Genomic DNA, 23,998 nt, shown 5'->3' with positions numbered 1-23,998 from the left:
ACATTATCTCGATTAACTGACCTAATTCACATACATCTGCAAAATTATTATTTCATATTGATCCAATGATTTTGATGTTTTAGTGCATGCATGTAAAGTCGTCCCCAAAATAAGTTGTGCAACCCACTAAAACACACACACACACAAATATATTGTGCATGTATGTATGTTAATTGTTGATAAAGTCAATGATATATAGTATGGTAGAATACTTTTTGGTATATATTATTTAGTTTGGTACAATATTTTTTTGGATTAATATTGAAGGATGATAATGAGATATGAGAGGTGGTATAAGCTATTGCATTTTGAGTATTTGGATGTGTCCAAGATAAGTCAAATACATTCTCCTCAGCACGTAGGCCTTGCAGGTTATGGGCATGTGATCATAAGCGAAAGAATCTGCCTGTCTTATTATTTTCACATGGGGTAGGCACATTAATATATTACTTAGCCATATGCTTTTACTTAATCAAAATGTAGCCAATCAGAACCTAGGATTAGTTGGTTAATCCTATTCTTTTTATATTAAAAAAATATTGGAATATTCTTCTATTTTATGTTCTAAAAGCTAATAAATAAAAACATATTCAATCAATTAAAGGAGTCATATATTGTACTTCTTTCCCAAATGTTTGCTCCATGATTTCCGCCTATAAATGGAGGGTTAGATCTTCGAGTTCAATTTCTCTTTTTTTTTTTTTCTGGTAAATTTATTCCTTTTTTTTTTTTCTTATGTATTTTTTTTATAATTATTGTTACATGCATATTTGAGAGAATTATTGTGGACATGTTAGGGCCAAGAGGTATATAGTTTACAATGGCCATACATTGGATGATTGGACTGCGGCATTAATGCCATGAACTCTGCAATATACTTTTTCTTCCTCCCTCGTATTGTTTCTTCTCCTATCTTTTTTCGCTCAGAAAAATTCATTTTCCCACCTGCATTATTGCTATACACACCAAATCCAAGTCCCATCTTTGTCTATCCATAAAACCTAACTTAATCCTCCAAGTCTCAACCTTGTTCCTATTCATAATTCATCACCAAAAAAGGCCAGTTATCCGGAAGTTAGTAAAATTTGGTTGGTAGGACGATTATGGAATGAACTGTAAATCCACACATCATTCAGTTCACGAGTTACACAGAGCCAATTTATGTGACCAAAATTTACCTTATTTTCTCTTCAGTGTGTACCCAAACTTCGGAATTACTCGAGAATGCATAACAGAAGGGAGACTGGATACCCACACACAAAAAAATTGTCAAACATATAGATTGACTGAACGACAGCTATGGCATCAGAAAAATCCATCTACAATGACCACAACAATTGCCTAATTGAGCTTTCTTGTGATGCAGCCAGAGGATCATATTCGTACGCGTGTACTGTGTGTCCTTTTGAGTTTGAGACTTGTCGTTGAATGTCATTATTGGCCCACATGGGGATGTGTTATCCATATATGTGAGAGCTTTATTTGTACCCACCATATTACACAACCCATGTTACTTCATTGTTGTGCTGACCTGTGTTTATTTTCCCGCTGGCAAAAGCAAACCCAACAAATTCGAGTCTTTCACTATTCTTAAAAGTTGGTTTGTGGCAGACTCTCTTGGGTTGGCCATTCATTTTCTCCATTAGGATTCTTCATGATGCCTAAACACAATGCTTTCCATGCAAGGCACCTATACGGCATGTCGTTTTTACACTCATATGTATGTGAATGTGTGGATGGATCTGTTGTTTTATGCTGGCCCAACATTTGTTTTATAGGCCATTGAGCTTTCTCCTCCGCTCTAAGTTTCATGGCCTCAGTCGTATGAGTTGGGCTTTTTTCTTTGATCTAAGCTTTGCTCTATGAGCCCATAACCAATGCAATATCCAAATTCTTACATTTTTGGTCCAAAATGATGGCGCCGAAGAGCATCTCTAAGGACAGATGCAAAAGAGTAGACAAACCTCATTTGTCTTGCTACATTAGCATTTTCATGCTCCAAGAAAAGAGGTAAATTGGTAGGTAAATGAGTAGTGTTTTTCCAAGAAGCAACTGAACAGGCAACATGCCACATCAGTCTATATAGTACACTTTTGCCTACTTCGTTTACCTATAGCCTTGGAGATGCTCTAAGAATTTTATTTTATTTGGTTGCTCCACTGGAACTAAAAGTCATATTCAAATCCATATATCGGTGTCAAGTTAGATTCAATTCAAACCCAAATATGAGTTGGGGTTTGGGATTAAAGTCACATTTGGGTTAGAGTTAGATATTGTTCTAACCAAAACATTGCGAACTAAGAGCAGGGTTTCTAACCCAAATATGAGTTGGGGCAGGGTTTCTTTTGTTTTTGATCAACTGAAGAGAAGGGATTCAAACTTGGGTAGAGTTCAACATTTGTAATTAAAATGAAGATATTCTTGAACAATGACCTACTATGCCTAGTCTTTGCCATGCAATACATCAAAATAATTGGCCAGATGGTAAAATCTCATTATAATTGGCAAGTACAAGACCTAAAAAATGACAAATTAAAGCTAAAAGAGATGTTTATTATTGGGACCAAAAATTGCAACTTGATCTCTATGCAGCTGCTGCTATATCCATAATCCAATTCCACACCATCTCTATTTTCTACAAATGGAGAGAAAGATCAAGCTTTTGCTCTTTACCCTTATCACCAATCCCAGGACTGTGATTGCCATTTTTCACTGAAGAATGTTGAGAGGAACCTCCTCCTCCTCCACTGAAGCCATTGTACCTTGTGCTCCTTTGCCAATTCAAGAAACTCTGCTCATCCTCCTCACACTTATAACCATTAATGTTATTGCTTGATGAGCAATTTCCACCATAGTACGCTAAATTCTCAAACTTGGCTCCACCGTTGGATCCGAAACCGTCGGATGAGAATTGCTGAGGGCTGGGAAAGTATCTGAGGTTGGCTGCATGAGCAGTTATATACATTGAAGGATGCAGGAGGCCTAGAGGGTGATGATGGTTTGGAGCAAAAACCATTGGCGGTTGTGTAGTGTGTGAAAGTATTGGGAAGTTCATTGAGGATGCATATTCAGAAGCTCGTTTGGCCTTTCTTGCAGCTGTTCTTTCCTTTTTGTGAGCGTTTTGGTGGCCTCCCAAGGCTTGAGAACTGTAAAACTTTCTTGAACAGAAGAGACATGGAAAAACTCTTGAGGTGGTTGTTGTATCTCTGTCTTCTTCATTGCTTTCTTGATCGACATGGGTTGTGCCTTTCTGATCCTCGTCTTCCATGGCTGCAAACAAAAATTAAAAACTGATGTTGTGAGAGAAATGGAAAAGAACAAAAACCCAATTGAGAAAACCAAATAGTGTCGAGGAACTAACCTTGAAAAAGTGTGGAAGAAATAGTTGAGTTGGGTTAAGAAGAAAGTGACAGAGAGAACAGAGGAAAGAATGAGAAAGATGGAAAAAAATGTGGTATATCTGATCAAAAAGTGAAAATAAGGGAGTTCAGAAGCCAACTTCTCTCAAAGAGTTGGAAAATGTGAAGAGTCAGTATAATTATTAAATAGAGTGCTTGAAACAGAGGGGTGTATGGGCTTGGGAACAGAAGAGATAACAGAGAGAGAGAGAGAGAGAGAGAGAAGATTCCATTTCCCAACTCCAAATTTAATCATCTCTTGTAATTAAACAATCACTCAATTGACCCTCAGCATGCAAAAGCAACTTGGATTGAATTGAATTAAATTTACTTTCCCCAATTAAGGTTTTGGCTAATCAGGTCCCCTACATTTATGAAAAAGACAGTGCTGCCCTGCCCCAATCAAAACCAGTGTGATACAACCTGCAACTCTTGAGTGGAGCGGTTTCTTATCTTCACCAACTCTGTTTTTGGTAATTAGCCAAGTTGACAATTTTAAGAAAACCCAAGATTAATGAAAGTCAAGTGGCTAATTAATTAGAGAGAGGGGGGGGGGGGGGGAGAGAGAGAAGCAATGGAAGAAGTCACAGAGTGTCAGAGTAGCTAAGCTTACATGATCAGGTTTGTGATCTCCAAAGGCCAATATGGAACGATTGGGTGACTTAAAAGCTAAACTCAGTCCCCCACTTGTTCTGAGACTCTCTCTCTCTGCATGCAGATGGGGAAATGGCTTCTTCTGCTAAATTAATCCTCTGCTTTTTTCTATAAATGGTGATGGGGCTAACGGCCACTAGTTTTCTCTTCTCTATTCTCCACCGCCAATCCCATGTTGTAATTGGTCATTTTCATTAAATCCCATTTTAATTTGCATGCAATCCTCCACTGCAATCCCACGTCACACTGTCACTTGCCCAATAAGAGAATCCAATACTTGCCAATCAGCACGTCTCTGTTACACGTGTCACCAACCCAGTAGCTGAAAATAGCCAGAACTGCGTCAGAGTTCCATGCCACGTTATCTTCTGGTTTGTGAGAATCAAACCATTGTTTTGTTTTATTGTCCAAACTCGGAACCACAGAACAGAACTTGAATGCCAAACAACCATTTCATAATATAATTATATATAAAAATTAAACATTTTATAGCCTAGAACTGCTTGTGACAGCAGACAGACAACCTCTTCGCGCTTTGGCCTCCAAGTGAATATTTCTTTGGGAAAAAAAAAAAAAGGAGTTTTCCAATTGCAAATTAGGGTGGAAGCAACAGCATTAAAAAATGTACAATTAATCCTTGGGGAGAAATTAGAACAATCATGGCTTTCTCTGAATAAATGTTGAAAGTGAACAAAATAAATAATTACAAATTTTCAAGTAGGGTCGAGAATTATGAACAAGACTATGAGTAGGGGCCTGAATTTTCTATTTCTTTGTAAGCAGTCAGGACATCTATTCATGCTATGCTGTGATAAACAGATTGAATGGCTAGTCAAAAATGCCATAGAAAGACTTTCAGGAACAACCGAAACATCTGCTTACAGAGAAAAGGCTTGATGGCCCTGGTTCTGGCTCGGGGTCAGGCTTTCTGCAAGGAAGATGCTTAAAGAAGGCCTTCACTGCACCTGTTACGCCATCCTCATTCTCCATATCCTTGGCAAGTTCAACAGCACGCTCCTTCACCTGGGATAATATTTGGGTAAGTTCATTACGTGCTTTTCTTCCCAGTATCCACCATGATAATAAACCTTCTTAGTATTTCATGAAGATTTCTTATTAGAGCCAAACTAAAAAAGTTAAGGCTTGCTTGTACTTTCATAAGTACTGATGTTCTGGATGTTCTTATATGCTGGAACTTCTAAAATAGAAACATTGATAATGGTGTATTTTTTTTTTTTAAACAAAACCTTTTCGTATATCTTAATGCAGCTGGATTGAAAACTTTTGGGATGCATCTGGCAACAAATTCTAGATTTACAAACTTGCATATCAAATCTTGTCACTCATTTTAGAATCTAGATGTTCAAATGTATGCAGTCAGTTCGCAAATCCAACTTTTCTCAGGAAAGAGAGAAAAAGTTACCTTCGGATCAAGCATAAACTTTATTGCATCAACCAACTTGGGAAGTGAGAACTCATCAACAGCAATGGGTGCAGGGCCCACTCCTCTGGCATGTACTCGCTCTCCCCAGAAAGGTTGGTCTCCGAAGAAAGGAACAATAGTTGTTGGACACTAAGATAGAAAAACAATGTACATTTAGGGAAACACTAAATCAAATGAGCTGAAAGCACTCAACAATAAATTAGGTTACAAAACAATTACTGCAGCTTTTAGACCAGCAGCTGTTGTTCCAGCACCTCCGTGATGCACCTGAAGCCAAATCAAACCATAAGAACTGTCTAAGATCTAAAACTACTTTAAAGCATGTCGAGAAACAAAGAGTTGAAGCCTGGAAATATTAAGAGATTGTAGAATAAAATTTTAAACGTTACAAAGCCACCATCCTAATATTTCACATCCTCTTGCCCAGTGCACAACGTTCTCCTATAGATCTCAAAATCATACTAAGAATAAAAGATGGAACTCATTGGTGATGTTCCTTTTTTCTATTTTCCCTTTTCTTCAGTTTAAAACTACAGAATGAAAACTACAAAACTAAGGTATTCAGCTCACCACAGCCTTGCATTGTAAAAACAGCCAGTCATGAGGGCAGTTGTCCAATAAGTATATGAAGTCCTTTGGTTCAGCCACTGGGAAGAAACCAAATCAAGTGAAATAAATTAGTGCATTCCAGAAGTCAGCTAGATAGGCAATAAAATGGAAAAGGGAAAAATTAGGATAGCACCACGCTTGTAATAACCATGAAATCATACTAAGCTTGTGGGAACTAAAAACTTACAGTTTCCAAGGCCACCCCAGCCTTTGTTGATGATGCCCCTTTGCCCTGTCTTTTCCAATGCTTCCACAATTATTTGGGTCATTTTTTCTGGCTCTTGAACAGGCTGACGCAAGGCAGTAAATTCTGGTCACAGAAAGCTACATTTGTATGCATGAATGTAGGTATGTGCATTCATATATACGAATGTGCGATTGTGTGTGTGCGCGCACTTGTGTGTACACGTGTCCATGCATGTGATCTGCATAAGTGTATGGGTGACTGAAAAAGAATGTAAAAGAATGTCTACTGAAAAACACTAGTTTTATTTATCCTCGAGACAGTAAATAATTTGCCGTTGTCTACTAACCAGATCTAATCTTTTAGCTCACAGTAAACTAACCACAAATAGCAATCCCAATTGCGTATCTTAAGGTTTTTCGAAGATCATTTCATGTTATATACAATATAATCATAGAATCAAATTGATTGAAAATGGCAATGCATTTCTCCTCATAGAAGATCTCAACTTTAAAGTGAATTAATGGTGTCCTTAGAAAGTCAATTATTCTATCATAGATGGATAATTATCGAGTCCATCCTCAAGATTGGAAGCAAGTCTCAAGGCTTCTCAAGTATGCTTCAACATATATATTGTATATTAACGAGTAATGATTAAAAAGATTTATAAAAAAAACTCACCAGGCTACCGAAACCAATATATATAGGCCTGTCACCAGCTTCAAGCCACTTCACAAGTAGTTCTGGAGGTTCATAATTTGATGCAAGATCAAGGAAGCAAAATCCCACCACATCAACCTTAGGTCCCCAATCTGCAAACCAAGTATTATTAAGTAGAAAAGACTGACAGACATTGGCATACTTCCCAAGATTCATGCCTTCTTAAGCCACTGTTTTCTACTTAGTCAATTAAACAGAAAAAACTGAATGAAAACTGAGGAGAACAGATATAAGTATATATCATGAAAACAAACACATTTAAATCAATTACTTGCTTTGAAGGGGTGATTTAAAAAAACATGTTAAGAAAGAAAAGAGATATGCCCTATAGATGCAGGGGTCTGATACACTATCCTAGACAACACTCTGTGTATTATTGTCACTCAGCCTACAGCCACAGTTTTTTTGAACCCAACAAGTTTCCAAAACAACCCTACCTCATTAACCTGAGGAACTCCAAATGACTATAAATGGAAGAAGAACAACATGCAAATAAAATAGAACTAAAGTACCTTTTGGTTTAGGAACAAGATGGGGACTCCATATATATCCATGTGGCACATCAGAATCAGAGCCTTGTGAACCACTTAAATATGTGACAGGTCTTAGTTTCAATTTTTTCTTCCGAACATCATTAATCATGTCTCGTATACCAAGCCAAATTAAGGAGTCAACAATTTGGTATGAAAGCTGAAAATTTGCGTACGCCAAAAGTTAGAACTTATTATAAATATGAAAGTGGAAATCGGATATAATTTTCATAAACATTTAAAAAGAATAAAGAAAGGTTGAAATTCACACGACTCACCCTATATCCAGTTGATTGCTTGACGCGGGACAGAGGATGTGGAAATTCACTAGTTGGCCTGGTAGGAAAAGGTAAAACATCCACAATGCATATTTAAACTTTAAAGAATGACAACAATGACAAAACATTGACAAGCTATACAACCCAGTAAGATTCCATTACCCAAACGAGACTTACGTCCATGGCATCGTAAAAAATATATGAAGAGGTATTTTTAGTGCCTCCGCCACATGAGTATGCCCTAAAGAACATTTGTGAGGTTAGTGGTAAAAAAGCAATCGAAGTACTCTTTCTGAAATATAACGGAATATAACTATAACTTTCAATATAACAATAACATGCACATGTATATTAGGGGATGACGGTGTAATCACTTCAGAATCCACAAACTCTTTAAAGTGGGGAAAGGAACATTGTTTTAATAGAGTTACAAAACTGGAAATAACATTTACAACCAAAGATCCCACCTACCATTGCCCAAATGCAGAGACAAATATTGTCACCAAAAAATCCAATTTATATCACCAAAAGAATTTAAATGCTTACTTAAATTATGTAAGTGTCGAGAGCTAACCATATGCTGGGGGATTTGCAATGATTGCATCAGCTTTAAAAGGGATGCCAGAATCCATATCAGGCTCTTTGCAAGCTGGAAGTAAGGAATATATAATTTCCTTTATTTGATTACGCTGAATAGGAATCTCAGAAGGCCCTGATGGCAGGAAGCCTTTATTTTTAACCATATCTGCTCAAGAAACGTAGAAGTAAACCAGTTACACAGAAATTATAAATGGAATTCATATTCAGCTTTGACAAATATTTCAAGTTTACTCGTACAAGACAATCAATATACGTCAATACATACTAAAAGACTAAACATAGATTGCTCAAAATCACCAAACGAATCAACACATAGGGCATTTCGGTACATACAACCAGCAAGGACTTTTGGATCGCCGCCTAAAGGGTAAAACTCCAGACCAGCAGTCAAGACAAACTCTTTGAAATTTGAATGAGTAGCTAGTCTTACACGATGGCCATAGTCCTGCACAAAAATTATTTCATAAACAAGTTTGAATATGTGCACATGACCATCCTGAATAGCAATAACTTTCCAAAACAAAAATCAAACTCTTAGTCACAAATTATTTTTACTAAGATCATAAGAGTTTATAAAAGCTAATCATGTTATAATAATGGTCACCACTTTAGACAATTAGTCTCAGAAATGAAAAGACATTTATAAAAAGTCCAGTGACCTGCAAACGTTTGCCAATTGCAATAAATGGCTGCACATCTCCACGCGTCCCGACAATAAGCATTACTATTTGCATTGGCGGTATGTATTCAAGATTTGCTTCATCAAGAGGTTCATCATCGGCAGCTTCAGTAGGAGCAGCTTTGTACCCACCACCAAGAGACTGAGGTTCAACATCCCCTGGAACTTCAAATTCTACGGTCCCATCATCTTTCACGGTAGCTATTCTGTTTAATAGCTTAAGCTGCACAACAAACAACGCATTGTAATCCCATTTGCCTCATTCTACACATCAATTGTGACTAACACTGGAACAAGCTTAAGCCTGCAATTTTCAAATGATACAAGGAACCAAAATAAAAACATCATCTCTGATAATAACTCATACCTTCTGGTGTACCGAAATTTTGTCGTTAAAAATCCTTGCCGCGTCTTTGGGCAATATATTTTGATGTCTGGTGCTGTCAGTTTTTGATCTTTCTAGCTTAGGCGGACCTGAATTTGATTCTACTTTTTCAGTCTTCGATGATATCTCCACCGGTAATGTGTTCCCTTTAGACAAACTCTCGCTAGAAATTCCTAAGTTGAGAAGAGAGTAAAAAAAAATCAGATGATGCATTTGTAAATTGGACACCAAATCTCCGGAATTATAGTATTGCTTGTTTAGAACGCAATAAAAACATAAACTTCAACTTTACTCCGCACTATAGTAAGTGCGCAAATTCTAATAAATTTTCCTGTATTTTCTCAGAAACCAAACAGAATCTAAATTTGGAGCGAAACCTACAAACCTGTAGAGCTACTGCCACCGTGGCCTCTGGCCACTGTACTCTCCAATTCTACACTATTCCCGCTACTTCCGCCTCCAGTTTCTTCCTCGATTCTCACCGGACCCTCTCCAGAAATCCCCGAAGAGCTCCGTCTATTGTCCGTCGGCTCCGCCATGACTGCCACCGAATCCGGCGAGCAGTCCGGGTGGCGTGGCTCGTTGTGATCCAGATCCGGCGAACCTCACAGAAAGGCTGAAACTTGAGTAGAGAGTGGCGTAGAGCGTGTTTGGATTCCGAGAAAGTCTTCCAAGATTCCCGAGAGCGAGAATCTTACGCTCTCCTGTCCTCCGGAACACAAGGCCGAGGCTGAGGAGGCGAAAGGAAAAACAAAGAGAAAAGCACGTTCGAAAAAAGTGGGTGGAAGTGCTTTGCTTCCTGTTAATCGCTGCAAGGGGTGATTGTGTTGTGCGTTTCGTTGAGTACGCGACACGTATGCAAACTGTTCGCGTGACCTGTATTTTTTCTCAGCCACGCTGTTTAGATGTTTTTTCCAAAGGACAAGCAAGAAACACAATTTTCACGCTTTCATTTTACTACCGTGGTACGTAAAATGCTAACGGGACTTGCTCAAAAGTATTTTCACGTCCCGATTTTGGAAACGATTTTTACGTTAATTTACTGTTGACTTGTAATTTTGGTTTAAAAATAGATGTTAAATACTATTGCTAATCGAAATGGCTCCCTATATACTTTTTAATTTATTTATTAAAAATACTATTGTTTATTTAGTAAAACACAATTGATGTTAAATTTGGCATGCTAGTTAGTAAGTTCGGTTTTAAGGAAATAATTCTCTTTTGAGTACGTATTATAATTCCAAGTGAAAATGAACCAGCCATGTTGATGATTTGGAGACCGGGTCTTGCTTTCAAACCCAACTCTACATGTACGCAAGGTCCAAGTAACTAGATACAAATAATTTATTGGGCTACTTGCCCAATCGAGGCATATGGTAGCCCAGTCCATTATCTATAATATTAGGAAATTTGCTAATTACACATTCGCCCTTTTCTTCAGGACAATTCACTATCATTAATAAATTTTCAATGTGACGATAATGCTAACACGAATTATTATAACATTTGTATTTTATTTATAAAAAAGTGGATTAGTAACATTACGTGACAACGCGACGGTTACATTCAAAGAAATTTGTCGCTCTCATTCCACATACTTCGTATTTATTAATTTATTCTAATATTTGTCACATTCTACACTCGTCATATTGTTGAAATAACGAATTATCGATACTTCGAATGTTGTTATTGAAGTAGCCCCTACGGCTATATTTTATATTCTCACTGCACTGAGAACCTGACAATAACTCTCAACTGCATGAGCATGACACTTTTCGACCCAAGCAATGGAGTTTTTATTTTATTGTCTTAGTGATTATTATTACCAACACTTCCGCTTGACGTGGTGGGATTTCAATGCCACAAAATGGTCACTCCATTTGCCTACTCACCTTTTCAATTACCAACTCTTCTTGCCATATGCAGGTAACTCGGAGTAATGGCAAATATTTGGGTGACAATGTATGTCCACAGTCAATAAGGACACACACACATATATATATATAATATGGTGTCACATTTGTGCACTCAACACATGGTTGGTCTTTATCAAAATCAAAGTCGCTATTAATACGTGGGCAGTGTTTATTTGTATATGTGCGTGAGTGATTCTCAATTATTTACTAACGAATAAGTGAATTTCTTCTACGGACAATCGAATAATTTCAAATTGTTGATACATGTATAGCTCTCACTGTACCAAGGACTATGAGTCACTCACTGGACTGTTTCTAGCAAAATCCATGGCGTATAGGTACCTCTAAGTCTGCAAGTAGTGGGCTACAATGATCTTGACGGCAGAGGAAGGAGTCTATGAATGTTTGACAACAACTAACGGCTAACAGACAAGTCAACACAAATATCAAACTTAGCAAACTTTGAGAAAAGAAGAAGTCGGTGTTGAGTGTTGACATGTTGTCATGTTGTCATGGTGCCATGGTGCCATGGTGCCATGGTGGAGCCATTAGCTGTCTTGCCAACCAAAAGGCACCGTTGACAACCTAAAACCATATTTAATACACACCCCTCCCCTAATTGGTTAATATTTTTGCCATATATTGTTGCCAATGCAGGCAAGCGCCACACTACATGCAAATTAAACACCAAAAAAAAGGTAAATGTTGTAACAAAAAAAAAGAAGGTAAATGTCCCTTTTGATTAGTGAAGAGTGATTTTAGTGGCAAGAGGCTAGGGCCCACATGTAACATTTCTTTTTCCCTTAAAAACATACGAAAACCACCTTATTTTAATATATGGTTTAATTTCATATTCATAAACTGACTTAGAGTAAATACGAGACAAATTTTAAATTTAGGTATTTTTATGCACACATAATTACATATATACGCAAATTTTATCATATAACGGTGATTGTTATATTCATGAGTGAATCATGAAATTTTATATAGAAAGAAGCTATATTTGTTATAATTTATAACTAATGATTCGTTTTGTTTTATTTTTTTGTTATCATTGGTATTATCGTTAATATTATTCTGGAAAAAAACTTCAAATTTGGATTTTAAATTGGGGGTTCACGTAGGATATAGATGAATATTTAAAACAAATAAACTAATGAAATGAAATAAAATAAAATAAAATAATATTGTTATTTGTTATTGATACAGTAAAAAGGCAATACCGTGGGTGGGTCGATGCCGCTTAATTCTCGGCAATGTCGCTCTCCGACGCCCGAGATTGAACCTGTAGCCGTAAGCCACGCTCCCTTTTCATCTCCAAATCCCCTCTCTTTCTCTTTTTCCCAATTTTCCCTTATTCTTCTTCTTCCCTCTTCACACCCAATGACAGCTTCCCAGCTCCAAAACCCAGTTGCAACACACAGACAGAGCCAAACGCACCCCCCTTCGCACCCATCATCAGGTACTTGAAATTTTCAATTTTTCTTCTGCAATTTTGTTCCTTTCCATTTTGATCGATACCCATCTCTGTATTAAGCATGCCCACTTGAAATTCGCTTTTGATTTTGTGGTTTTATGCCGTGTGTGATATGTTTAGCCCCGCTTTGAAAATGTTGATGGTAATTTGGACGATATGTTGTTGGTTTTGATTTTGTGTGATGGGTTCTTAGAGAAATTGTTTTATGGATCTGTGACTGTGCAGGAAACGATTTGCTAAAGAAATTGGACTTCGATTGTTCTTGTTTGCTGGTCTCAGCTTCTACTAGTCCAATCTGTAAATGATATTCATTTCATGTTTGTGATTGTATAGGCTGCAATTGAACAAACACATATAGATAGAGGGATTATTTTTCTGTAGAAATCGGTGGACTTTGGTAGTTTCCGGTTTGGTGATCGGATCATAGAAAAATACTGCATCAGTAACCGGAGGAAGATGTACAGGGTTTATGAACTTGATCGTGATTTGCCACGAAAGTTATTTTAATAGAAAAGATAGCTTCTTGATGACTGTGGAAAAGAAGTATTGGAGTTGAGGCTTGCTGGTATGAAGAGTGACTTGTATGCCTGTTCTTAATTTGCCAATTTGAGGATAGGGGGTTATAGGAGCTCAGGTAGCTGAAGTCACCGTTCTTATGCAGCTAAGCAGGTCCGAGCATTTTTTTGATACCATGACCAATGAGTTGCCTGGCCCATCAGGTCAATGGATCCAGAAAGAAGCAACCTTAGTTGTTCCAAACAAGGTTAAGAATGTACACAATCATGTATCTGTACAGACAGGGGAGGAATTTTCCATGGAGTTTCTTCAGGATCGTTTTGCAGCAAGAAGAGTTCCTGCTGTGACTGATAGGGTTGAGAATTGTGAAAATAAGGTTGGATTGAATTATAATCAGAATTATCAGCTGGGCTATCAGGATCTTACTGGTATTCTGGGGTTGAGGAGGATGGATTCTGAGTGTGCATCTGATACATCTGATTTTGTCTCGGTGAAAGGGTCGTGTAAAGAGATTGAAAACGACATTTGTGTTGACAAGTTAAGCAGATGCAACAGGGAGGAAGTTGATAGCAGACAAGGATCAAGGAAGGCTTTTGGAGAACTGAATTTTGACCGGGCTGGTTTTGGGCCAACTACCCTGCCTATTTATATGTCTGAGTCCCCTCATTCCAACAACCTTAATGGGTCAGGAGTGTTGGATGGTTCTCAATCTGGGAAGATGAAATTTCTTTGCAGCTTTGGTGGAAAAATTTTGCCCAGGCCTAGCGATGGGAAACTCAGGTATGTTGGGGGGGAGACACGGATTATTTCCTTCAGGAAGAATATCTCGTGGGAAGAGCTTGTGGAAAAAACTTCTGGTTTTTGCAACCAACCTCATACGATCAAGTACCAGCTCCCAAGTGAGGATCTTGATGCTCTTATATCTGTGTCATCTGATGAGGATCTTCAAAATATGATAGAGGAGTACCATGGGCTTGAAAGGCATGAGGGTTCTCAGAGACCACGGATCTTTTTGATTCCTTTAGGTGAATCTGAAAATACATCTTCCTTTGAGGCAGATAGCATACAACAAAGCAACCCTGATTATCAATATGTTGCTGCTGTAAATGGCATGATAGATCCTAGTCCTAGGAAAAACGGTGGAGGGCAGAATTTGACTGAAGCAAGTCAACAGGGAACCAAGACTTCGCTATTTCCTATGGAGATTAAGAGTGATTCTAAAGTCTTGCATCCTAATCAAATTTTGAGTGAATCCCAGAATATGGCTAGGTCTGCCATTCAATCTCCTTCTTTTTCTCCAATTACACATCAACGAGGAGATTCCAAGAGTGTTCATTTACAATCACGTGGGGTTAACTCATGCCAGGGTAGTAATGAGAGCAGCAGTTCTTTTGTTAGTTCTCAACCACCACCAGAGAACTCTAGCATCAGCACTGCAGGTTATAAAAATCATCCACTGGGGACAGTAACTTTTATGGAACCTGGCCAACACTATGGAGGACATAGTCACAACCGCAATCCCAGCAAAGATGCCGCATCTGCTTTAGCTTTTGGTCAAAACGAAGGTGATTTTGATGGATTTTCTCATGAGAGGCCAGTCTATAAGGAAACATTAACTCCTCCTGACAGGCCTATCTCACACCCAGAACATCCAAAGGTTATGTTGTCAGGATCTAATGATTCCATTGATTGTCATCATGGCATACCACATGCGTTTTCTGATTCAAAACTGCAAGAGAATGGAGGGAGGTCTATATACTGTTCACAAGAAGGCATGAGCCCATCTTCCCCCTTAAACTTCCCAAAAGCTCAATTGTCATTGCTGCTGAACTCAGGTGCCTCACAAGAAAAGCCAACCCAACTGCATGACAATATCGAATCTTTCAATCCTCAGCTGCAAAATCAGTTACATGGTAAGGAGTCGATTGGATTGCAGAGAAGACTGGATTTGCCAAATTCTTCTCCATGTTTAGAATCTTTGGGCAGGAATGAACATGCTTCCAAAGGTAATGGTGATATTCCTGACAAATACTGGACTTCTAAAAAGAAAGATTCTTTGCCTTCGGAATTGACAAAGAAGTTCAATGAAAAGGATCCTTTCCTTCATCAAGATGAGACCCTTTATGGGACAAGATCACCTGCCACTGGTGTTGAGTATCGGAATGGATTGCCTAATATAAATCCCAACCCAACATCTAGTTTTGCGTCTGAGGTTGTCATTCCTGCAGCCATTAGTTTGAAACCTTTGGTAGATAACAAGATGGAGGAACCTAAGAACTTCCAACATGACAAAACCCCTGTCAATATTCTTGTCACGAGCCCAAGAACTGCCAATGATCAAGGTTGTGCTTTGACAGGGACTGCAAATGGTGAACAAGGACAGGATGTTTCAGGGGCCAGGAATTCTGAAGTTGCAGGATTATTTCCAAGTACTAGACAGCATTCTCGTAATGAAAATTCTTTGGCAGATCTCATCTCAGGGTTGTCCGATGGCCCAAACTACCATGAATCTGCACGTCCGCAACTTGTTGCAAGTCAAAATGATATAGGTTTCCAAGAACCCCTGCTAATACACTCTGCAAAGATGTACCCGTTGACAGTTCTTGATGACCCTGAGTTGCAAGACAGTGACCATAGGGTGTTGCAGAACCCAATCCAAGATGCTGCATTTAAAAGAGGGGTCTCTCTCATTGATGATGACTTTGTAAATTGCCCTGATGAGAATGCTGAGAAGTTGAGCTCGAATGTTGTTGAAAATGTTGCTCTGAGACAACCAAAACCCCTAACATTGAGTAATGATAAAAAGCAGTTGGAGTCAGTGATAATTGTGGAAGACGTAACCGACACTATTACTCCTGGCATCCAGTTTTCATCAGTAGTTTCCCCATATTCTGTGGATGAACCCATTGGTGATCTCATGTCCCCTACTGCAACAGAGGTGGAGAGCATCATTCCAGAGTCTGAATATGAGGTAGAATTGATTAAATTTTCTGGAACTGATTTTGTAAATTATGTATCTACTCGTGGGCTTGAATTCCAGCTTGTTATTTGTAGGATGATAGGGCCGGTGAGGGAGACAAGAATGAATCATTTAGTGACGCAATGATAGCTGAAATGGAAGCCAGCATCTATGGCTTGCAGGTATTCCTCCAATGTCTTAATTTTTCCTGATTAGGACATGTTTTCATTTAACATATTGCAAATGCATATTTTGTTTCATGTTTGGCAAAATTGTATGTTTGCTGACTGGAGCCTCTGTCACTCCAGCGTACGATGCAGCATGCTATATAACATGTTTTGACGAGATTTCTTGGCCTTGTCAGTGAACACCAAGGACATTAATAATTGTGTTGATTGGAAAGTGTAAAACTGATTATTTATTTCTTTAAAGAAGAGGGAGTTCTTTACTTTTTTATTTTCTAAAAAAGATCTATAGAATCTGATGGTTACATATGATGAGATTATCTTCCTGGTAAATATAATGATTCTCATTATCAACCTTTCTCATGCCTCCTAAATTCCTAATACTGTGTTTTGCCTAATAAGAAGAGATGGTTCTTGCATCTCTCGCCTATAACCACTTAATTTGGAGTATACAGTTTTGACTTGTGGTCAATTTTTCTTTAGGGATACAGAGCTCAATACTTTGCTGCAGTGACAAAAGTTCTTGTCGAGTTTCTGACTTGATAATATTTATGCGTGTGTGTGTAGTCTATAGAGAGAGAGAACTATATTCACTGATAAACAAAGGGATGTGTGGTGCAGTTTGCTTACTCATGAAACAACAAATCACTCATGCATGTGTAAATTCTCATACTGTCTTTGATTGTTTTAGATGGGGTGTGTGTTGCTCCTTTTGTATGACTGAAATGCCCTCTCTTTTGTGAAAGACCAGCTTCCTGTCATTTTGTCCTTTGTGGGTACTCATAGAAGTTTGGTTTCTTCATGCAACTGAATCTTCTGAATATGATGTCCAGATTATAAAAAATGCTGATCTGGAAGAATTACGGGAATTAGGATCTGGTACATATGGAACTGTTTATCATGGAAAATGGCGGGGAACAGATGTTGCGATCAAGCGAATTAAAAAGAGCTGTTTTGCAGGGAGATCATCAGAGCAAGATCGACTGGTGGGTCCGTTTATTCTTTCTCATTTCCTGCATCATTGGTGTTGAAGAAAGTCAACATCTTAGAACTCTTCCTTGGACAATAAGCCGTGACATTGAAATTTTGATTAATTCAAAGATTCTTTGGCTTCTGGCATTTGTTATATTATACATGCCTGTCCTAAAACAGGGTATCATTTAAATCTGGAATATGTTGTATACCTTATAGACAGCCAAGTAGTTATCTATAAATTTCAGTGATAATTTGAATTCTTTATGAATACAAATAATTTTAATCGTAATTTGACACACATGTGAAGTTGATAGTTGAATTTGGCTGTACCAGACAAAAGACTTCTGGAGAGAGGCGCAGATCCTTTCAAATCTTCATCATCCAAATGTGGTTGCATTCTATGGGGTAGTACCCGATGGAGCTGGTGGTACGTTGGCAACTGTAGCTGAATTCATGGTCAATGGGTCACTTAGGCATGCGCTACTTAAAAAGGACAGGTAATTTTGATATCATTTCTTTGCTTTATTTGCTTCTTACAGTTTTTTCTGCATATCTTAGAACATGAGGATTCATTATGCAGATCACTTGACCGTCGTAGAAAGCTTATAATTGCAATGGATGCAGCTTTCGGCATGGAATACTTGCATTCAAAGAATATTGTCCATTTTGATTTGAAGTGTGACAATCTGCTAGTCAACTTGAGGGATTCTCAACGACCTATATGCAAGGTAAATTAGATTGAAACCAAGTTTCATATTCAAGGGCTGACATAAATGCACTTCATAGGAAAGCATTTTTCTTTGTAGTCTTTATACAATTCCAGACTGTGAAATGCCTTAAAAGAACTGCAAATTTTAGCAAAACCATATAGTAAGTATTTCAATGCCAACAGTTTCCCTCATCATGAAATTGGGGAGATCCAGTGGGAGCTTTCTTTTCCCTCACAAAGAGGCTGGAAAGTCATAATTATACAGCCATGTATCCTTTGTGTGACCTTTTATGTGGAAGTTCAGCCAAATATCACGTTTCTTTCTTTCTTTGAGGTTTTCCCAGGAGACTTATTGCTTGGATTTTCCTTTAATACTGATGATTGGGGTTGCATGCTTTTAGGTTGGAGATTTTGGTTTATCGAGAATCAAACGCAATACTTTGGTATCTGGTGGTGTGCGAGGAACTCTTCCTTGGATGGCACCAGAATTATTAAATGGTAGCAGCAGCCGGGTGTCTGAGAAGGTTAGTAGAACTGTTATGCTTGGTGCTGTAATATAGAAGGCAAAAACGGATTGTTTTTTTTAATGTAATTGGCATTATTTTTTGACAGGTTGATGTGTTCTCGTTTGGAATTTCAATGTGGGAGATCTTGACTGGGGAGGAACCATACGCGAATATGCATTGTGGTGCCATCATTGGTAAGATTATGTCATGGACCTTCTTATCATTAGTATTGATTTTGAATGGAAGTCCCATGTGATAACTGAAGGGCAATAAAATGAGTTCTTTTATAAAAGAAATTTTGTTGATTCAAAATCTCTTGGTGGAAGTTTTAGCTTTCTTTTTACCTTTTCAAAAATGTTATGCTTGGTGCTGTAAATCCTTGCTTCCATTTGGACCATTTGTTGCTGTATGCATCAGGATATTAATTCATGTGTCTCTTAGCTCAAGGTAGAACATATCTTCCAACCACACCTCGAGCTAGTAATTTTTAAATTCAATAGCAAACATAACATTGACGCCCGCAGACTTAGTTTCTTCTATTTTTGCATGTTCCGCTTGCTTTAAATTACAATTAGTATGGATTCTATTTATCTTTATTTTAATTTTTTCACCTGATTTGGAAACTTTTGAACACAGGGGGAATCGTGAAGAACACTCTTCGACCTCCTATTCCAGAACGTTGTGATTCCGAGTGGAGGAATCTGATGGAACAGTGCTGGTCACCTGATCCTGAAATCCGGCCATCATTCACTGAGATAACTAACAGATTGCGAGCTATGTCTAATGCACTTCAGGCAAAGGTACCTCAGAATCAGACAAGACATATGAAGCCCAACGCTTGACGTTCTTCAGGTATTGGGTTTCTCTAGTATCTCCAATGGAAACCCTCATGGTTGAGGAACAAAACTTTGAGGCTGATCAGTTTATCCTCACAATTTGATGGTCGATTGCTTCGTTCTTCTGTTGATAAAGAGATCATATTTTTTTATTCTTTTGTAAAAGAAACACCGGGTCATACTAGCATGCAAGCAAGAGACCATCTACAGTTTTCTGCTAAGTTTGGTGTCCATGTTTTTTGCTGGAGAAACGTTTGTCCATATGTATATACACAGAAATTCATAGAGCTTTGGTTTATCCGCCCCCTTTTCTTTTCTTATTATTGATGCTCAGTGTAAAAAAAAGAAACGCGCATCGGAAATTATCTGGTCACCGAAGACCTGCGTTCACCAACCTTTGATAATGATGTCTCCAAAAGGCGAAAATAAAGGAAAAAGAAGCGAACTTGCAGCGCAGCCTTCAGTCAATGATTTTGCTTTGTTTTCTACTAGAAAAGAAAAGGATTCATAATGGTTTTAAAAGTGGCCTCAAATGGGAATTCGTATGGTTTTCCAATCAAATGGAAATGAAAAGATTATGGCATGGCACCACAAAAAAATAAAATAAAAAGTTGGTAGAGACTAGAGAGAGAAGCAGCAACTGAGCAAGCCAAACGTTTGGTTGCTGTGAAAAACGTGGGGTATTGTTTCCTCGTATTTTCCCCAGTGGCAGCCACCGAGCAAATGTTTCAGTGCCTTTCCCTTTGCAGTTGACTAAGTGGGTTCGTCTTGTGGTCAATATTTACTTGGAAATTCAAGAGGCCAACCTCATTTCAACTATAAAAACGCATAAACCATTGATTAATGTGTTACTGCTCCACAGTGTCTGATTGATTGAAAGAGCTTTCTGCAATTCATTTTGGAGAGAGAGAGATGGAGAAAGCGCATAACAGACAGCGTGTTCTGCTTCAGCATCTGTTGCCCAATTGTTCTTTTTCCGCTGCTCCTCCTGAAACCCATCAATCTGCTGCCCTGTCTGTAAGTTTATATCCATTTTCGATAATCGGATTTAATTGTAGTGACTCTTTACTTGGTGTTCTTGTTTCCAGCTTATTTTCTCTTCAATTCTCTTCCTTTTCAGTTTCATAAAAAAAAGATAGAAACTTTGATTGTACCTAATTTTGCTTTATGTTATGTAGCTGATTCTTTTTTCTTCATAATTTGTTTGTTAGGCTTCAATATGTGCTGCTGGGGATAGCGCTGCGTACCACAGAACAGCTGCTTTTGGAGACGATGTAGTGATTGTGGCGTGAGTAATTAACTGATCTGAGAAAGTTCTTTAATTCCTTTATTTTTTTTGAATATTTGGGTGGAGTTTATGCCTTCTCTATGTTAAACCTTGCTGTAAAATCATGTTAAATAGAGCCTACCGTACTGCCATTTGCAAAGCAAAGCGAGGAGGCTTTAAGGATACTTCACCTGATGATTTACTGGCTCCTGTTTTAAAGGTTAGCATACACTTCTCAACTGAATTCCAGAGGAATGAATATGTTTCTTTGAATTCCATCATAATTATGTGGTAGTTATCTTATTCTGAATTTTCATTCGTTTTACTTTTTGTGCAGGCACTAATTGAGAGGACAAATTTGAACCCAGGTGAAGTAGGGGATATAGTTGTTGGTACGGTTATGGCACCTGGCTCACTTAGAGCAACTGAATGCAGGATGGCTGCATTTTATGCTGGTTTCCCTGGTAAGTTTTAGACTATATTTGGTGTTTTAAGTAATTTATTTATATATTTGTTTTAGTCTAAAGTTGTATGATTCCTCTGTTTTGCTCAGATACGGTTCCCATCAGAACCGTCAACAGGCAATGTTCATCAGGCCTTCAGGCAGTTGCTGATGTAGCTGCTTCTATAAAAGCCGGATTCTATGAAATTGGTGAGAGAATATTCTGGATTAAGTATTATTTTAGGTGGTCTCCATCATTGGAATTGACCTTTGTTTTGAATGCAGGTGTTGCAGCTGGATTGGAGTCCATGTCAGTTGATAAACTTGGCAGGATGAACAAAATTAACCCTAAAGTATATTCCATCTCTAGTTGTTTATTTTATAATTTGTTTTACATGAAGAATGTTCTTTTGAGATGAATATATGCTGTTAACAGGTAGATATCTTTGCACAAGCCCGTGACTGCCTTCTTCCCATGGGTATTACCTCTGAAAATGTTGCACAGCGATATGGTGTGACACGGCAGGAGCAAGACAAAGCTGCTGTGAGTTTTCTATCTGTTGACAGGCATTAGCTATTTGATAAACTCATAATGCTGAAGCTGTAGTTTCATGAATTTATTTGTATAGGTTGAATCTCATAGCCGTGCTGCTGCAGCAACAGCATCAGGCAAATTCCAAGATGAAATTGTCCCTGTATCTACTAAGGTAAACACAGAAATTTGGTCTCCTGGGTGACTGTCTTTCATTTTTCTGTAATTAACTATTTGTATGCATAGATTGTGGATCCGAAAACTGGAGAGGAGAGGCCTGTTACAATTTCTGTGGATGATGGGATCCGGCCAAATGCAAACATGAATGATTTGGCAAAGCTGAAGCCTGCGTTTAAAGCAGATGGGTCTACAACTGCAGGTATTTAATCACTCGATTTTCATGATGCCCGCTGCTTGTAAACCATGACAGTATCTTCATTTAATTGTACACAACTTTTCCTTTGAGTGAGATGTTTTTGACTTGTATCAAGCATTGTGAATCAGTTCATTGTTTTTGTCTCTTAGGAAATGCTAGCCAGGTGAGTGATGGTGCTGGAGCAGTTCTCCTCATGAAGAGAAGTTTAGCTATGCAGAAGGGGCTTCCTATTCTTGGTGTTTTCAGGTATGAAATTTATACTTCCGTGAAATAACATTTAACTCATCACTTAAACTTTGAAGATTATTATGCCTCTTGAAATGACTATAATATCGAAACAAAAAAATCATAGCAAATTAATGAACCATAAGTGGAGAGATGAGCTGCTTGAGGTTTGGTCATTTATTAATTTTCTTGTCAGTGTTAATTGGTGTTATTTCCTTGTGATAAGTTTGTTCGTGAACTAACAGAAGCGTGATTTGTACCTTGGATTACAATTTTCTCCTTTCCATGCAGGAGTTTTGCTGCTGTTGGTGTTGACCCCGCTGTCATGGGAATAGGTCCAGCTGCTGCAATTCCAGTTGCGGTGAAATCTGCTGGTCTGGAGCTTGATGATATTGATCTATTTGAGATAAATGAGGTAGTATAGTGCTAATGATTTCCATAACATTCATGATAAATATGGTATGGCTTGAATTATCTTAACTATGCTGTTTAATTGGTTTCCTATAGGCATTTGCATCTCAATATGTATATTGTTGCAAGAAATTGGAGCTTGATCCTGAAAAAGTCAATGTTAATGGAGGCGCTATTGCTCTAGGGCATCCTTTGGGCGCTACAGGTATATTAAATTGTCTTAAATTACACATTCCCTCATATTTTGCTGCTAAGCTATGAATTCAAGTGGATATGTGATGACACAAACAGGCATGTACATTTCCTTTAATGCTATCATCTGGTTTAATTACTAATATAACTAGTGAACAAAGAGGAAATGCAATCACATTATTATTTTTCTATAAGTTTGGTGAATAGAAGTGTGATATCTATGTGTGTTAGGTGCTCGCTGTGTTGCAACTCTATTGAATGAGATGAAGCGTCGTGGCAAGGATCACCGCTTTGGTGTGATATCCATGTGCATAGGTTTCTCTCTCTCTCTCTCTCTCTCTCTCTCTCGCACACACACACACATCTTCTTCCTGGTTACTGAGAGCTTGTGATAATATAAGACGTGACTGAGAGTGTGTCCTTTGTTGCAGGCTCGGGTATGGGGGCTGCTGCAGTTTTTGAGAGAGGGGACTCAGTTGATGAGCTGTGCAACGTTAGAACAGTTGAAAGGAACAATCTTTTATCAAATGATGCTAGGTAGATAATTCAAGTGCATCTTGCTACTTTTGGGCTATTGGCTTGTTGAATCATCAAAATAAATTGTTTCCGAGAGTATGTATGGATCTTCCTCACAAACCAAAGGGAAAAAACTATGATGAGAATGAGAGAGATTGTAAAATGTCAAGTTATGAGTATTTTAATAAACCTTTTCGCAGTTAGATTTGCTGTCTAACTAATCTGTCTTTGAATCATCTTTCTTTTTTACTTTCCCTTCAGCTCATACAAATTACAAAAAAGAAAAACTAGAAGCACCAGCTTTTACTGTTCTACACTTCTATTCTATTTAGTGACATGTCCAATTTTCCATAACCCTAATCAAAGGCAGGTCTTAACAGAGCAGAGCAAATCATAACCAGTCACTAAGAAAAACTTTTCTCCTATGTTTATCAAAATCATTGTTCATAATTGACAGGAGACTGGTTTGATGGT

The 23,998-nt window shown here is 38.0% G+C and overlaps 4 protein-coding genes across 4 annotated transcripts; 2 read left to right on the top strand and 2 right to left on the bottom strand.

The window, feature by feature from the left end:
- LOC18766790 (protein LATE FLOWERING) lies at nucleotides 2,368–3,883 on the bottom strand. Its single transcript, XM_007200759.2, has 2 exons — nucleotides 3,362–3,883; nucleotides 2,368–3,270 (listed from the first exon to the last, which is right to left on the bottom strand). Exon 2 carries the CDS (start codon nucleotides 3,266–3,268, stop codon nucleotides 2,636–2,638), a length of 633 nt encoding a protein of 210 aa, XP_007200821.1. The 5' UTR covers nucleotides 3,269–3,270; nucleotides 3,362–3,883; the 3' UTR covers nucleotides 2,368–2,635.
- On the bottom strand, nucleotides 4,654–10,337 carry LOC18768799 (sterol 3-beta-glucosyltransferase UGT80A2). The gene is made up of 14 exons (XM_007201666.2): nucleotides 9,867–10,337; nucleotides 9,464–9,654; nucleotides 9,077–9,319; nucleotides 8,751–8,862; nucleotides 8,392–8,562; nucleotides 7,995–8,058; nucleotides 7,818–7,875; nucleotides 7,522–7,699; nucleotides 6,971–7,101; nucleotides 6,293–6,395; nucleotides 6,067–6,143; nucleotides 5,716–5,763; nucleotides 5,476–5,625; nucleotides 4,654–5,075 (listed from the first exon to the last, which is right to left on the bottom strand). The coding sequence occupies exons 1-14, from the start codon at nucleotides 10,018–10,020 to the stop codon at nucleotides 4,908–4,910; spliced, it is 1,848 nt and encodes a 615-aa protein (XP_007201728.1). The 5' UTR covers nucleotides 10,021–10,337; the 3' UTR covers nucleotides 4,654–4,907.
- On the top strand, nucleotides 12,593–19,864 carry LOC18767493. The gene is made up of 9 exons (XM_020553705.1): nucleotides 12,593–12,862; nucleotides 13,103–16,364; nucleotides 16,448–16,534; nucleotides 17,371–17,523; nucleotides 17,846–18,009; nucleotides 18,093–18,240; nucleotides 18,623–18,745; nucleotides 18,834–18,921; nucleotides 19,364–19,864. The coding sequence occupies exons 2-9, from the start codon at nucleotides 13,533–13,535 to the stop codon at nucleotides 19,567–19,569; spliced, it is 3,801 nt and encodes a 1,266-aa protein (XP_020409294.1). The 5' UTR covers nucleotides 12,593–12,862; nucleotides 13,103–13,532; the 3' UTR covers nucleotides 19,570–19,864.
- On the top strand, nucleotides 20,117–23,759 carry LOC18767163 (3-ketoacyl-CoA thiolase 2, peroxisomal). Its single transcript, XM_007200942.2, has 14 exons — nucleotides 20,117–20,580; nucleotides 20,775–20,851; nucleotides 20,966–21,050; nucleotides 21,168–21,294; nucleotides 21,384–21,482; nucleotides 21,558–21,625; nucleotides 21,709–21,816; nucleotides 21,902–21,979; nucleotides 22,051–22,183; nucleotides 22,330–22,426; nucleotides 22,697–22,820; nucleotides 22,913–23,021; nucleotides 23,240–23,323; nucleotides 23,440–23,759. The coding sequence occupies exons 1-14, from the start codon at nucleotides 20,476–20,478 to the stop codon at nucleotides 23,547–23,549; spliced, it is 1,404 nt and encodes a 467-aa protein (XP_007201004.1). The 5' UTR covers nucleotides 20,117–20,475; the 3' UTR covers nucleotides 23,550–23,759.

Source organism: Prunus persica, chromosome G8 (assembly GCF_000346465.2).
Source record: "Prunus persica cultivar Lovell chromosome G8, Prunus_persica_NCBIv2, whole genome shotgun sequence".
Taxonomy (NCBI): Eukaryota; Viridiplantae; Streptophyta; class Magnoliopsida; order Rosales; family Rosaceae; genus Prunus; species Prunus persica.
The sequence above is the reverse complement of the archived record's forward strand: the minus strand, read 5'-3'. Positions and strand labels throughout refer to the sequence as shown.